This window comes from Pristis pectinata, chromosome 28 (assembly GCF_009764475.1).
Source record: "Pristis pectinata isolate sPriPec2 chromosome 28, sPriPec2.1.pri, whole genome shotgun sequence".
NCBI classification, from domain to species: Eukaryota; Metazoa; Chordata; class Chondrichthyes; order Rhinopristiformes; family Pristidae; genus Pristis; species Pristis pectinata.
In genome coordinates this window covers 10,700,407-10,716,650 of record NC_067432.1, presented here as the reverse complement: position 1 = coordinate 10,716,650, position 16,244 = coordinate 10,700,407, and the positions used below count along the sequence as shown (strand labels likewise).

Here is a 16,244-nt window from a genome sequence, read left to right as displayed (position 1 = left end):
TACATGTGACAATAATAAACCAATTCCAATTTGCAATTCTGTCATCTGGATGTGATATTGTACAGCTGTTTGGTAATAATGAAGACGGGACTCCTGTAATAAAAACCACTGTATTTCCTGTTAATGCACAAGCACAAAACATAAGAACAAATTCTATGTATTAAGCGAGAAATTCAGTTGCTGAAATTATTAGATGTTGCATTCTTTTTACAAACAGTGCGACCACCTGAGGGCAGCAAATCAATGCGCTGGTAATTCCCGTGCAGCAAGTGATCACTACTAGTTGGTGGAAAGGTTTAAAACGAGTTGATTCACATACCCTTGTATTCCTCAGTCATTGGGCAGTAACCCCACACATCAACTAAGCCTCCATTCTTTACATTAATACTTGGATAGTATGAGTAGGCTGTTAAACACTAGTATAAATGCATCCAGTTCCCAACTTGAGGCCACAGAATACCAGAAGGTAGTCTGGTTGATTCTCCCTAACTCGTTCTGAAACCAATTAGCATCAGCTCAAATTCACCAGTAGTAATCAGTCAACCCAGTATCAATCAGTTATTACATCTGCAACTCTCCTGGATTCTGTATCTAGTAATGCACCAGAGTATTATCCAAAGAATCATTGCTTAGATCCAGCTTTTTGTTTGTTTTAATTAGTCTTGCCCTTCCAGCTTGTGCCCACTTTATAGCCAAAGGCAGACAACCTGGTCCCCAGCCTGTTATTAATGGCTCCTTGGGGAAATAACGAGCATCCTGGGAACTTGCTGGGCATTCCATGTACTCCAACTTAACTGTGTTTACCTTGTGTGGAGCAGTTGATTTTGTATTGTTTTTGCCATCTTTCCTTGTATAGGCAGTACCTGGCTCTTGTAGGAAATTGCAGTTACGGTGCGCTCTTTTGTATCTAAGGCACAATACAATCAAGAACTTGTAGTTATAAAATAGGGAAAAAACCTGTAAGGTCATATTCCAAAACAATACTGAACCAAAGAATGAGGTGTTTGGGAATGTGACTGATAAAAACTGGTGAAAGAGTATTATAGAATCTCTCTGCTCTACCCTACAAACATGCCAAGTTGAGGAGCAATCTGCTTTCAGGGTCCACCGGTTTCAGAATATTACAAGAAAAAAAAGAGGTAGCCTCTATGGTACCTTCCACAAAATTATAAGATCAAGAGCTGAGTGGTACCTTGGACAAACATGCAGCCCTTCCCCATGTGATGTTAAGAATTAAGGTTCCTATTTTATGCCTTTGTGGAAACTCTATATAATGCATTGAACTGTAAATTGACATCTTTGATCTGTTGCCTTTAGGTTAAACTTTCGGGATCACATCTGACGCCACAGTGCTATGCTTTTATAACCTATGTTCAGGTATGTAATAATTCATTTTCTGTATATAGTTATGGTAATGATCTTCTGGCAATTTTGGTACATTTAATATTTGGATGTAATGGGACAATGTTACCTCTATATATGTAAAAGTTATCTGGATACTGCAGCTCAGCCACTGAGTTTTGGGTAATTCTGATCCTGGAGTGTAGTAACTGTAAGTTGAAAAGCTTCCCATTAGTTCTGAAGATTGGCTCCAGTCCCAGGGGAAGATTGTTGGAGGTGAGACATAACATTGCAGCAAGAAAGATTGAAAAGAGCAGACATTAACCAGATTGTAGAAATGGCAAGAAGAATAAAGAATTAAACTAAGCTTGCTTCTACTCTTACATGATATAGTACATACACACATATTCCAGTAAGGGCCATCGAATAGGAATTATAAGCATGGACTGACCTTTCCCTTAGCTCTAGGGAAACTAAGTTCCCATAGAGATCTTTGTCAGTTTGGCACAAAGCAGGGGTTGAACTTGCACTCAGCAGTAATTCTTTAGTGGTACATCAAACAATTTATTTACCTGAGCTAATGAAGCTTGTTTAATGTAAACAAGGACAGTATAGATAATAGCTTATTTCTAAAATATTTTGCTGGATATTTTTATTTCATTTATGCTTTTGATCTATTTGAAATGTCGATCATTCCTACTTTGGGAACTCCATTCCACCTTCCCCTGCCGAAGTTACAAATCATAGTTTAAAGGACATTTGTTTTGCCTAGCTCTTGCAAGTGTGTGAATGTAGCATTACTGTTTTGCAGCAGATCAGTGTCAGAAACAAATCTTTATTCATTCTAACTTTTGAGTTTCCTTAATAGAATATCCAGAATGAGACGATGAGCTTTGGAGGAGGTGCAGAAAAGAAAAAGGACAAAAAGAAGGAAATGGCAGCTGTTAGCGCAGCAACGGTACAAGATCTTCCAAATCCTTAACCTGGAGCAGAAGCCTTTTGTTCACAGTATAATTGTGGATGAGGAATGCCATTTATTGTCTTAGTTCATCAATCCTTACTCACCTGCTACATCAACTAATGATTCTTTGGCTCCCCGCCAATCCAAGATTCCTTTCATGAGTTTATCAGTGTGAAGAAAAAGAATTTAAGTCTTAAGAATAGTCATTTGCTAGTTTGTTCTTGGCCTTTTGTGACACGCAATTTTAAAAAAACTTAATTTATTGATATAAACATTTTGTATTATGTGACTCAGCTCTGTTAACAAGGATAATTACTATTATAATAGATTATTACATTATCTAAAGATGGTGGAAATACAATCTTGAGTTCAGATGTTCTGTCATCTACACACTAATTCTATCGTTTGTGAAATTAATTTAAAAATTGATGTCACCATTTGAGATTTACAGAGATAATTGTGAATACTAAAGGCATGTGAAAGCTTGTGTTGTGATCATTATCTACCCTATCATTGACCTGTTGTTCATGGTCGCTCAGGATAAACAGCTTATATCTTGTTCTATTTTCAGGCTCGAGTACTGCGTGAAACCAAGCCTATACCCAACCTAATATTTGCCATTGAGCAGTATGAGAAATTCCTGATCCACCTTACCAAGAAATCAAAGGTAGATGGCTATTCTTCAACTGTTAATTTATGACCTTTGTTTTATTGATCAGAAAAATTGCATTAATTTTTTTTAGAGATAAAAGACACTGAAGGAAATTAAACCATCTACGTCCTAGAGAAATTGATCTTTTTAATTCTATGACAGCATATGTCACATTGCAAAGCATAAAAATGCCATTAGGCTCAATCGATCTCTTTTTCACAGCACGGTTATAACCAACTCCAAAAATCCTATGTCCAGTTATATTCTTAATTTCTTTATCTCTCCATTAATAAAATTGCCTTGAGCCCATTTGTATCATTTTCAGTATACTTTCATGACAACGTATTCAAGAAATTATTTATCTTTTGGGTGAAGAAGTAAAACTTTATTTCCTATTGTAGAGGTGGTTTTAACTCGCTATAATTTGAGCTTTTCAGTGTAGATTGACTTGCCTGGGTCAGTTTTGAAACCTTTTCATAATCTTGAAAATCTGAGTAACATTCCAAGGAAAACAAATATCCTTAACTTTTCTTATCAATTATGTTTATGAAACGTGATGCTTTCATTTTTCTGCCAACAAGGGCAGTAAGATCTGACCAAATGTGCTCGATGAAGAAGCTTAAAATATGTAAAAAAAAATTTCGACGTAAGGCATACCTTATCCTGATTTACCTTTTGCTACTTTATTCATTTTCAAGATACTGACAAATCTGGATTTGAATTTTGTTACCCATCACAACTCTGCAATGTATATTTACCTGTAAGAAATGGAGTGTTGAATTTTTCTTTTGAAAAATTATAGTTTTTCCCAAAAATATTACAATAGTTCAAAGTAGTATCCAGCAAGCACTGATGCATTAGTAAGGCTTTGCTACTGCTTCCTACCAGTGGCAACAGCCCATAGGCAGATTTGACCCACATTTCTGCAGTGCATCATTATTGCAGATCTGACTGCTGAATTTGATTACTATGATGCTGGTATAAAATATGGTAAAGTGCAACAATGTACATTTTGTTTTTATTTAAAATTCTACAGCCCCTGACTTTGAACCGCAAGGGGATGAAGATCTACAAGTTTAAAATGGCAGCCTTTAAAGAATAGCTTTGAGGGTGAACCATGAGCCATTCAATTAATTGTTCTAACTGCTCCTTCGGTAAATCTAGGATGCATCATTTGAAGGAGAGTATTTCAAACCTTATGCTTCTGGTAAAGTTTATTGACTTATTCAGTGATCTGACAGAAATGGCCATGGTAATTGAATCACTACACACTGTATCAATGAGGCAATGAACTACTTGTATAAAAATCGGTAAGCTAAGCAGATTGTTCTCTTTCTCTTGAATTTAAAGACGAAGGTCATTTGGCCCATACTTCTGGAAAAATGCTATGGTTGGCTTCTTCCTTCCTGTCACCCAACTACGGTTTCCTGTAGTGTTTAGCGACTTGTGGATCCTTTTGTTTAGCAGCTGAACAGCTTTGTGACTAACCTTACATTCCACTAAGAGGGTGTTTTTTTCCTCCTTGCAGGTGAACTTAATGCAGTACATGAAGCTCAGCACATCCCGAGATTTCAGGATTAATGCAGCCACGTTGGATGCAGCCCTCCAAGAACAGGAAGAGGGTGACATTCTGCATGATGAGAATGAAAATGATGATCAGGTAAAATTTGAAAAATATTTTGCAGTTCTTGCTGTGAAGTTACTTTATACACCTATGTCACAAACCAGCAACAAAAGAAACACACTGAGCATGATTCAGTGTTAAAAACTATTTTATTAATCACTACTTATGATAATACGTAAAATAAAAGTTTAAAAAAAGTTAGTATGTTAGAATTCAAAAATGTTAAACCTCGAACGTTAACCCCAAAACTAAACTCTTCGTGTGTGTGTGTGTGACAAAGTCCAAAACTCCCAGTTCCTGAATGGTTCTTAAAGTTCAGTTCCGCAAGCCATAAGGTGAAACCTGAGCAAGGGCTTCTTCAACAACCACCGTTGTCTGAAGATAAGATGTAGATGTAGAAAAACATAGAGAGAGTACATACGAAATCCAAATGTTCCATGATGGAACCCAAACGACACTTCAGTGTTTACTTGGTAGTGACTTCCTCACCCCGAAAAGCATCCGAACCGTGGTCGTCCACATACAAATACCTGTTTCCTTCTACAGGTCAGCAACAAAGTGAACTCCACCGGATTACTTCCAACTTCCATACATGGATTTCAGTGGCAAACACAGTTATTGTTTCTCATCCATCGATAGAGAAAACAAGCAGGCTGGTGTCTCTCTCCCTTCTCTCTCTCTCTCCTTCTTCTTCTTCTGACTTCTTCAACAACGTCATTACGTCCTTTATCTTCTATTGACGTAAGCACGCCCCACACACACATACACACACACTCTCTATCTTAAAGGGACTTTCACTGAGTCCATAACACCTAACCTTCTAGCAGTTCAGTATATTCAGTTGTCAAAGGCTGTTTGGTGTTGAGCAACATCTCACACAAAGTTCACACTGGACTGCTGTAATACACACTGTTAAGCAAGATCCAGGTCCACAGCTGTGCATCTCTCAAAATAATTGATTTTAAACAATGATGCCTAAGTCACCAAAAAAAAAATTACAAGAGGAAAAGGTGGAGAGGAAGCAACCAGTTTAAAATAGAACTATTAACATGCCTTTAACTTGCATGAGACAACTATACTTAATAGCATTTTGTTTTTCTATTGGGGAGTAAGAAAGAAAAGCACTGATTCTCATTTCCACTGGCTATGACTTAAAATTGCCAAGATCCACCTATACAAAGGAATGGGGACTGCAAATGGATTTGGGCAATGAATACCTTGGGTTTTTTTTTTGAACAGAACAATTTTGGTTTAAAAATTCAGGCAGTCATTGTAGAGTAACCAAGACAAAGTTATTCATTTGAATAAAGTGTAAATGAAAACAGAAAATGCTGGAGGTACCCGGCCAATCAGGCATCATCTGTAGAGCAAAAAACAGTTATCACTTCACATCTATCTGAAACATTAATTCTAGTTTCTCTTCCTACAGATGCTGCCTGACCTGCTGTGTCTTTCCAGCATTTGCAGTTTAATTTTCATTATGTAAAGTACAAACTAGACTGGGAGATGGTCAAAACTGTTGTAAGGGGAAATTTTTATGAACACATTTTAAACATTGGTTCTTAACATTGATTATATACAAAAATATTTTTTATATCTTAAGCAATCAAACTACTGAGAGCATTTTATATTAGTTCAGGAATTTCACACAGTAGGAATGGAAAAAACTGAACTTTTATGCTTTGATTAAATGTGCAAGTCGATTCCCTTTTGATTAGTGAAAGGTAATAAGGATGGAGCACACAATTATAGTGAGAAATGTGCCAAATACCATGCTCATTCTAAGAGACTTTAAATACACCCCATTATTACTGCTACCCAGTGGTTCTAATCCCTGACCCATGAATAATCACTGGGAAATAATCATGTTGATTTGCCAAGTGGTTGTTCATAGCTCATACTGATACAATTATAGTAATTACAGCACAGGAAAGAGAGAAGTAGTCTTTCAGCATTACTGAAATTTTGTGTTAAATGAAGCGTGTATATTTAAACAGAGGTTTCCATATTGTGCAATTAATACAGTGGAACTTTTTACTTTCCTTATTTAGTCAAATACCACTGTAGATGAAAACCGAGAACCAAAGAAGAAAAGAAGAAAAAGATGAATTAAATCAATGGTGAATATTTTGTCCAGCAAGGATATTAGAGTTAAGCTTGCACCCATCACAAGATCCAAACCATTCAAAATGTAATCAGCTTCTCATTATCAGTCTTGAATCCTTTCCCATTCTGATTTTCAAAAGTTGGTCCTGATGAGTGATCTCAGAGCTTCAATTTGTACAATTTATGTTCCAAAATACCACACACAAGTAATTGTGGGTGAACTGTGTTGTCACTTTCCTGAAGTTGTCATTTGTAGTCCAAAGATTTCTTGTTCTGTGCTTATTTTCGTTTAAGAGAACCATTTGTTTTTTCAATGATTTGGTAAATATCTAATGCTTCTCCTGCCAGAAAGAAAACCATAAATTATATAATGTAAACTCTGAAAAATGCAGTTATTAAAGTGAAACAAAATCTTCATTTGTTCTTTTCCAAATTATTGAATAGCCTTTAATGAACATGTCTAGACATCAAATGGATTTGTGCTCATCAATCATTTGACAGCGCACTGAATGGTTAGTTTATTAGGTTTTGTGAAGACATTTTTTAAAAATTGAAAATAGAAGTTTGCTATTTCAAGCTCAAAAACCAATTGTTCCCATGTTAAAAGTACTGCTACATGCTGTAGATATAGTTCCACACATATTAGCAATCTAATTTCCTCAATCAGCCGTCTTGCTTCCAACATTAACTGGCCTGGTACGTGGAATGATGAGATTCATTCTAAGTACCCCTATTAGTCAAAGCCTATGGATTCACAGGCATGATAATGCTGTCTGCTGCTTCCCTTGATGGCAGAGAGGTGAAATATGGCAACACTTCGCACAGTGACTGCTGAAAAGCCATTCATCTGATGAAGTGGGTGGGGCAAAGGACAAGGGGCATCATCAATGAGTTATTCTGTGCAATTTTAAACAAAAAAAAATCACTCAATAGTAATCAGCAGAAACTTTGTTTAGTACTTCCTTCTCTACCTTAGATACCCACTGTGGCATTCCAGTTTTAAATGGTTTAATATATAATCACCTATTAGAAAGAATTATCATCCATCCTGGGGACCCAGGAGGAAGATTAAGATTGGACTTGGATAGAGTCAGGACCAATCTACTACTTGAGAGCTTGACAAAAAGCCTGACAAAAGCTATGCTTGTGGGAGGCAAGGCAATGTTAAATGGGCCATTTGCCAGGATTCAGAACTTTATACAAGATTCATTTTTTCGCAGATGGTGCCAAAAAAACCAGATGTATATTTTGTAAGGTTCAAATGATAATGACTAAAGTGCTGCCACTTAATCTTTTAAAGCAAAGAGTAAAAGCTGATAATTAATTAACATCTGGTACTGCACAGCTCTTATAAGCCCCTCTGTCAATTCCTTTGTACACTGAAGACCAGAGGAACTGCAGCCCTCCTGCAGAGGAGCCAATTTGTTTATTTAATACATGGCTGTGTATCATATTCAACCTAAGAATTGAAGGGATGAAAGTATTCAATTTAAATACTCAAATTAGCAAAATGCATTTAGAGTGAAATGTTGACGAGATAGTCCAACCAGTGAAGGAGCAAAAAAAAGTTAATTTTTAGGTCTATTGATCATTTCCACATTACTAATTTTTTTTTCCCCTTCCATTTGTTACTCAGATCTTCCCTCTGTAGAAGTCTTCTTGTCTCCCTCTTTGATGGTTACTTCCATGGTAACATTCCACGTCACAATTAGCCACTGGCTTAAAGCAGTCTTTTCACATCTTCCTACAGCCAGTTTCTAAATTTGTACCATGTCTTCACCCTCACCCCACCCTGTTGCAAGATTTGAGCATTATCCCTGCAGTGAACATTTTGCCCGATTATTTTTGTCAAATGCTTTTACATTCCTGCAAAAATTCATATACATTTTTTCCAAAGAGCAACATAAACAAGTAGGAGGCTACTCCACCATTCAATACGATGATGGCTGATCTTTTACCTCAGTGCCCCTTTCCTTTACTATCCCCATATTCCTTGATTTTATTACTATCAAGCAATCTGGTTCTTGGATATACTCATCCACTGCCCTCTTGGTTAGAGAATTATAAAGATTTACTGAGTGAAGACATTTCTTATTTTGGGCCTGAATAGTCAATTTGAGACTATGATCCTTGATTCTAGATACTCCAGCCAGGAAAACATTGGGCATAAGTAGTTCAGAAGCAAGAATGGTGTCTTCTTTCTATTTGCCACATTATCTCCCCGAGTTGTAAAAATCATTACATTTGCCAGTTTCCCAATAAGCCAGAAATAATGGCAATTCCACAACAACCAAACACTACTATGTGTAATTGCCAGAAATATGGTTCTCCAATTTCCTGGCTGCTCTCTCCACTGCTGGACTCTACATGGGGTCCAACAACAGAATGCAAGCTTGCTAGATTGCCCAGTACTTTTGCTGGAGTATTAGCCTACAGAACCTGCACCCAGGTTAGATCTGTGGCAGGATCTGCAAGCCTATTCATTGCAACAGAACTTCATGGCCGTAACAAGTTACTTTTTTTTAAATAAAGCAAACACATCAACTTAAATGTGTTTAGGATTAAATCACTTAAAAATATGAACATTTAGTGTTTGATAGTCAGATCACAGCTTGTTCTGGTCCATGTGACTAGTGCCTTTCTGAATGGGTTCTGGATGCTTTTGTTCTGCTTTCTGGACATGAATCAGGTTAAGGTTTTTACCTCATACACTGATGCATTGTAGGCAAACGGTAACTGGGACATCGAGAAAGTACACAGATCTGAGAAGTTTTAAAAATGAGTCCAATGGAGATGATGTTGATGACTTGAACACTAAACAAAGACATTAAGCCAACCCTCAATGCTTTGTTTCACTGTGCGTCTGAGAATTAGGAACTGGCTAAACTAATTGCATTAATTGGGACTCCACTGCTGTTAAAATGGAAATTTTCACAATATTTTTTAAAAACTAATATAAATACTCCCCTCTCAGGACAGTTTAAGTTGGAAACTTTATTCCCTCAAGCCTTGCAGCAAGAATATACTTTGTTAAATGTAATCACAAACTCCCAAATTCCAACTAAAACCTAATTGTATTAAATTTGACTAATATCTTGAGTTTGACTCCAGCATTTCTTTCTGCCTTCCTGTATATTTGTTTCAAGTTTCTAGCATACAGTCAATCCCATCTCAAACCATTTATTCAATTCCATAGATAAAAAGTTTATATTTTGTCACCCTATACATTCCATTCAACTGTCAGCCGTACCTTCTGGAATCCCATATCGCCTCTGCAGTCCAGCAATATTGGATGGTGTCTGGCAATCCATCGTCACTTCTTTCCTCAGGCAGTGATCTATATCCACTGTGCTAAAGAACGCCACGGACTGTGGCAGATCCTGCATCCCGAGTTTGTACGTAAACATGCAACTTGAAACGAGAAAAATTGTGGTTCACTATTAACACATCACTTTATAATATTCTACTAACTGCATACAGTTTTTTTTAAATTGCTTCTTGTCAAACATTGAAATAACTTTCTTCCACCTAAACCTCCCAATTTTGTTTTCCTAGCTTGAAGATACTAATTCTTAAAGTGCTGTGACATAGGGGCAAATTATTTTCCGGCTATTTTTCATATTTAGTATAAAAAGTGAATAGCAAAATGCAGAGGGGTAAATCCAAATAAAACTTAATCCTGGCGATTGCACATGCACTTCTAGGTATTAAGCAGGTAGTTAGGAGATTGTGATCAGAGGCAGCCCAAACTTAAAAACAATAATGAGGTTGAAGACCATTTGGCTGTATTGCACAGCTCAACACTGGAGTTTTTTGTATATTGACCCAAAATCAAAGTGACAAGCAGAAACAGAAAATCTCTTACCGTGTTAGAAGGTTAGTAATCTGCAATGCCAGTGCAGCTCGATATCTATCTTCACTATTCACTAAATAACGGACCTCATCATGAATGCTGATGCAGAATCTACCATCAATATTGAATTCCTCAAACAGCCACTTCATGGACACCAACATCAGATGAAGGTAATCCACAGCTGAACTCTGAACCACCCAATTCACACGGCTAGTCATGAACTGTAGAAGGGAAGGAATGTGAGAATGTTACATGATCAGACCTAGTTCCATATGTACGTGAGGACTAGGAATAAATTTTTCTATTTTGGCTGCATCTAGTGCCAATACTTTAGTCATCAGTGTAGAAATGACTGGGTGTTGCAATCATACCACTGTGAGACTGATTTCATTCACAATTTACATGCAACTATGTCCCACTTACTGCAATTTCTGGGCAAATAACTTTTTATTAGTAGACACTGCTCTAGTTTCTTTCTAGTCTTTATATGAACCTTTCTGAATAAAGTGACTATTTGACGAGGGTCATGTGCTCTTTACTGTCACAAATTCATTGGCTGAGAGTATTGACAAAATAAATCCCCTTTGCTGTTAAATCTTACAGTATGACAACCAGAAATGATTTCACTCTTTATTCTCTTTTGCGAGCTTGGGTTTGAAGAGATTAGATTTTAATAACTCTCACAATGAATCTTGTTTGCCGACTCAGCCCATCAAGTATAGTTCTTTGAAAGAGAGAGCATGTGTCTACGTTTTTAATTGACATAAAGGTTAGCAATGTAAACACTCAGGAAGGTCACCGTCTCCCCTGAATAAGCCCAAAATCTTTTTGTTTCAGAAAATTACCCTTATATTTTTCTCAGAATCTTAGAAACTTTAAAATATGGTCTGTCAGACTATGGAGATTTAACTGAGGTTCATAAAATTAGAAGGGGATTTATTTCCCTGAACAGAGTCATCAAAAAATGGGGGGGGGGGGAAGAGGAGAAAAATTTAGGTTAATTGGAGTATTAGAGTATTAGAGGAGAGATTTTCAACCACAGAGGTCTGGAACTTACTACCCAAAAAAGGGTGGCAAATACAGAAATCCTTGTCACATTTAAAGTACCTGGGTGTGTACTTGAAGAGCTGTGACCAGCAGATTACAGAGCTGGTCCTGGAAATTGGGATTGGGTGTCGTAGCACATATTTCACTGCCACAGACACATCAGGCCTACGGCCTCCCATGTCATACTTTTCTAAGATTCCTGCATACCTTACAAACTTATACTTTGAATTTTGTGCACATCATACAAAGAAAGTGCCTGGAAGGGGCTAAGTCCACAATGCACAACACCATCAAGGATGCAATGAATAGGAGACAAAACAGTTCAGGATGGTGTATTTTGGTGGTTCTTAATTTAAGGCATTAAAGTCTGGAGAATGAAAGAAGTTAAATGCAGAAATACCATTTCTGCTTTAGCCCAAGATTTAGACATTGCTACGTTAAACCTTTAGGAGTGTAAACAAGGTTAAAAAGATCATCAATACCTCATGTCCTACAGCACTTGGTTCTAGAGCTCTGCTGATACAGCAGTCCAACACCGGAGTGCGGGGGCAGTGTGATGTGGCGATACATTCCAGTTTGTTGAACATTTCGGACTCTGTACCTCCACTCCAGACTCGCTGTTTCACAACCTTCCACTTAGCACCATTTGACCTATACAGTTCAATTTTAAAAGTAGTTTTAGAATCAGAGTTTTTTTTATTTTTCATATGATATGGACTCTGCTGGCGTTGCCCACATCTGTTGAGGGGTGGTAGTGGTCTGGAGTCATATATGCACCTGACTGGCTATCCACGGCTGATTTCTGTCCCTGAAGTACATTAGTGAAGCAGGTAGGTTTCTACAACAATCCCAGTTAATGTCACTGAGATAAGCCTTTCATTAAATTCCAGATTTCCATTTCATTACTTCTCCAGCTGCTTTGGTGGGACTTGAACTCATGTCTCCGGATCAATGGCCCAGAACTCCAGCTGCAAGTCCAGCAACTCAGCTATTATGCTGTTTTACACTTATTAGTTCAGCACAGTTTTTAGCTGATCCCACCTCCCGACACTTCCAGTTGGAGGCATATAATTGGATGCAATTCCAATTCCACACCAAATTTTGCACGAATCCAGTCAGTGACTAGAAGCCTTTGCAACTGTAGAAGTGTCATAGCTGAGTATTTTTAGTGTACTCATGCAGAACAACAGAACACTAATCAACAGTGCATTTACAGATCAAATTATCTTGGTTCCCCTCAGCCAAAGGCCAAACCTAAGATCAGCAAATTTAGTATTGACCAGAAACCATCACTCTTGGTACAATAACCTTATTTATTATAAGAAGTCAAATTTGACTTTGGGCTTTGCACCTCTCTTCACTATCGCAAAGAATCTTCTAGGATCATTTCTCACAGCTTTTATTCTCCCCTCTCCCCACACCATCGCAACACTGTGTGCAAATAAAATGTTCAAATAAATATTTCCACTTATTGTCACTTCACACTGATCTGGTGACACAAATCTCCATCCCACCAATCTATGGTGCCGCGGGCTGATTCAGGTTCTGTTGTCTCCAGCCACAGCCTTTACACCTACAGAACCAAGGCCCAGAGTCAAAGGCCATCTAACAATCCTACAACTACATTCAGTGGCACCAAAAGAATCTGGGATTTTATTTACTCAAACAAGTCGGAAAGCTGTGGACTGAAGTGCCATTCCAGGATTTGAGCACAAAAAGGCTAACTTTTCAGTATGTTACCAAGGACGTGCTAGCGGTGGCATCATTTGGATGACATGTTCAGGTAAGGGCTCTATTCTGAATCGATTTTGTTCTGGATGGTGTCACCTCCCAAGCTTTGCTGGAGCCATGTTCATTCAGACAAGTGGAAAAGATTCCATTGCTTTCCTGACTTGTGCCTTGCAGATGAAAAAGCTTTAAGTGTCAGAAGGAAAGTCATTCATTGCAGGTTCCTCAGCTTCTAACCTGCTCTTAGGAGCAGGTGAGTTATTGATTTCAGTCACCACAGGGACCTCCTTACTGGCTCATTGTTTGTATTTTAATTGGAATTTCAATTCCTGTAGCAAAGCTGGGATAATCCTACCTCACAGCTTCATTCTCACTGTCTTCTGCTGGAGAGCAAATAAAGGGTGAAGCTGAATCCCGGAAGCATCAGTACCCTGCTGTTGGTCAATACACTACTGTCAATCAGGCTATAGTGGCTCATGTGTAAATCTATTGAAAGTCATCAGGGAAGGAAAGGTTCAAATGGCATCCACTGAGTGCATTAGAAGTGTGGCAGACAGATCATAAGATACGTTTATATCTAGTTATTTTTATCTTGTTATATGGGTTAGGAATTTCATAAAGCACACTGACCTTTTCGCAGCCTCCTTTTGGATTTTCTTTGCATCTGCGCTCGAGATTGTTCCGTTTTCTGCCCTCTCCACAGAGATTCCCAATTCCTTCACCAGCCACTCCCCATCTTGTGAAAGCACACACCTGGTTCAAATCAAAACAGTGGATATAATTCAAGTCTGATCACTTAAGTTGAGACTTTTTTTAATAATAGTAAGTTATAATGAGATTGTGGTAACTCCTTGACCACTAAGCTTTCCTCATTTTTAGCTGAGCCTTGAACTCTTCATCAATAGCTTAGTATGCCAGAGAAATATAACATTATACTTTATTTGCTGTTTGAGGATTAGTGCCCAGGCCAATACATATTCCTCAACTAACATCAAAACTATTTGTGTAAGTTTGCTGTGGGCAAATTGGCAGCCACACTTTCTTAAGTACACTAGTAACCACAGTTAAAGTGCTTAATCGGCCATAAAGTGCTCTGGGAAATCCTGAACATTTCCAGCCCAACAAACCTGCGCTGCCCAATTACACCCAGGTTAACCCACTAACTGTACATCTTTGGAATGTGGGAGGAAACTAGAGCACCTGGAGGAAACCCACACAGTCACGGGGAGGATGTACAAATTCCTTACAGACAGCGGCGGGAATTGAACCCCGATCGCTGGCGCTGTAATAGTGTTACACTAACCGCCATGCTACCATGCCACCCAATTCCTCTCAAGGCACTTTATAAACAAGTTTTCTCTCTCATTCACACATTGAGTCTTTCCATTGTCTTAATTCCCCTAACGAATGCTTCTAAGTATCTTTTGAATCCATTTCACTTTCCCCGATTATCTTCATCTTTGTTATTATTTGACCTCTTCTCATCGATTTATTACTTGGGATGACAATTTCAGTGCACTTATTTGCCCTTGGTGGAAAATGAAGACAACCCACAAACATCATAAATATTTGAATCTCAGGAGTCCACACTCTTTGTTGGCCTGTAAAGTGCCCATATCCTCTGATGATGCAGCTCTATGTACATTAAGACTTGCATTTGAGGTCTGGACAAGCCAATGCAATTGCTTATCTGGGGAAGACACTACAGCATTTGTAACAAGGAACAATAAGCCAGCAAAAGTCACTGCCTTCAAAAGAGATGAAGAAGGATAAATGGCAGAGCTGAGAAGAGACCCATACTTTGGCAAACAGTAATTATGAAATACAAGTGTAGAATCATCTCCATTAACTGTCTGCGTAAAGCCAGTTCTTTTCTCACTGTCCCTTCCATCCACCTCTGGGGGCAGGACAAAGGTTTTCTGCAAGAATCACAGTGAAAGGGAAATGGACAGAAAAAAAACACTCAAAATTATCAACAATGTACAACTGACTCAGAGTACAGCTGGTTTAAGAAATGGGGGGAAAAAAAATCAAGTGACGCAATGACAACAACCCAAGAAAAGCCTAATGTTGTCACTGGAAACCACTGCTTAACTTATTGTCAAAGGACTAACAAGTGTCATTTACAACTGGCCATTTGCTAATAAGAATGAGGTGGATTGAGAGGAAATGGAATACAAAGAGCTAACCTTCGTATGCCCTTAGTAGCTGCATACATCTTCCGTGCTTTCTTTTCAGTTTCCTGAGGCGTCAGTCGGTGGTTAAACTGCATGAGGAGCCGTTCCGCAAATGGCTGCCCAGCCCCATAAATACGTCCGTAATTGAAAACCTTGGCATGTTCTCGGCTGATTCCCACCGTGGCAGCTGTCTTGCTGTGCAGGTCTGTACCATTGCTCTTTTTGCCTTGAAGCGTCATCCACCCAAATGCAGTGCAGCCTAAAGGGAGAGACACATCATTTGTGACTAGAGTCATCAAACTAGATTGCTAATTGCATCAAACAGAAATTACTGTGACGATCTCATTAAAGTGAAGTAAAGTGACTCAGCAGGGTGAGACCATCCATTGACACTGAGTTGGAGGCAGGATGAAACTTAAGACAGAGCCCAGTCTGTTGAAGCAGGATAAAGACCCAAGTATTTGCAATCGGACTGAGAAGCACGGCCATGCTGAAGTACGAGGAGCTGGCCTCCCTGCAGAAGATGGCACATAGGGCAGCACTGAAACAAACAGCACTCAACAAGGCAGACAGCTAGCAATTCTGGGACACTGAAAGGTTCGCCCCATAGCATTATGCTGTTTAAACTAATCTTATAACTACAATTCTGCACATTAATTGAATTGTGAAATGAAGATAGCTATTGATTTATATTTGAGCTTTTCCAATCAAGTGTTTGTTTAGTCTTTCTTTTTGTCTCAGGTTTTGCACCTTGG

At 38.3% G+C, this 16,244-nt stretch overlaps 2 protein-coding genes across 5 annotated transcripts in view; one reads left to right on the top strand and one right to left on the bottom strand.

The window, feature by feature from the left end:
* Window positions 1–7,099, top strand: part of fanci (FA complementation group I) — a 63,160-nt gene extending 56,061 nt beyond the window's left edge. For 2 of the 3 annotated variants that reach the window (XM_052040293.1, XM_052040294.1), the window contains exons 34-38: window positions 1,318–1,377; window positions 2,210–2,299; window positions 2,874–2,969; window positions 4,483–4,614; window positions 6,630–7,099. In XM_052040293.1, coding sequence (XP_051896253.1) covers window positions 1,318–1,377; window positions 2,210–2,299; window positions 2,874–2,969; window positions 4,483–4,614; window positions 6,630–6,686 — 435 coding nt within the window. In that variant the 3' untranslated portion in view covers window positions 6,687–7,099. Of the gene's footprint in view, window positions 1–1,317; window positions 1,378–2,209; window positions 2,300–2,873; window positions 2,970–4,482; window positions 4,615–5,124; window positions 5,228–6,629 lie in introns of those variants that run through there. The other variant, XM_052040292.1, reaches the window with a different exon arrangement.
* Window positions 6,878–16,244, bottom strand: part of polg (polymerase (DNA directed), gamma) — a 39,230-nt gene continuing 29,863 nt past the window's right edge. For both annotated transcript variants that reach the window (XM_052040296.1, XM_052040295.1), the window contains exons 18-23: window positions 15,502–15,748; window positions 13,943–14,065; window positions 12,067–12,235; window positions 10,550–10,758; window positions 9,935–10,095; window positions 6,878–7,025 (exon numbers count right to left, since the gene is read on the bottom strand). In XM_052040296.1, the coding sequence (XP_051896256.1) occupies window positions 6,964–7,025; window positions 9,935–10,095; window positions 10,550–10,758; window positions 12,067–12,235; window positions 13,943–14,065; window positions 15,502–15,748 (971 nt within the window). In that variant the 3' untranslated portion in view covers window positions 6,878–6,963. The remainder of the gene's footprint in view (window positions 7,026–9,934; window positions 10,096–10,549; window positions 10,759–12,066; window positions 12,236–13,942; window positions 14,066–15,501; window positions 15,749–16,244) is intronic.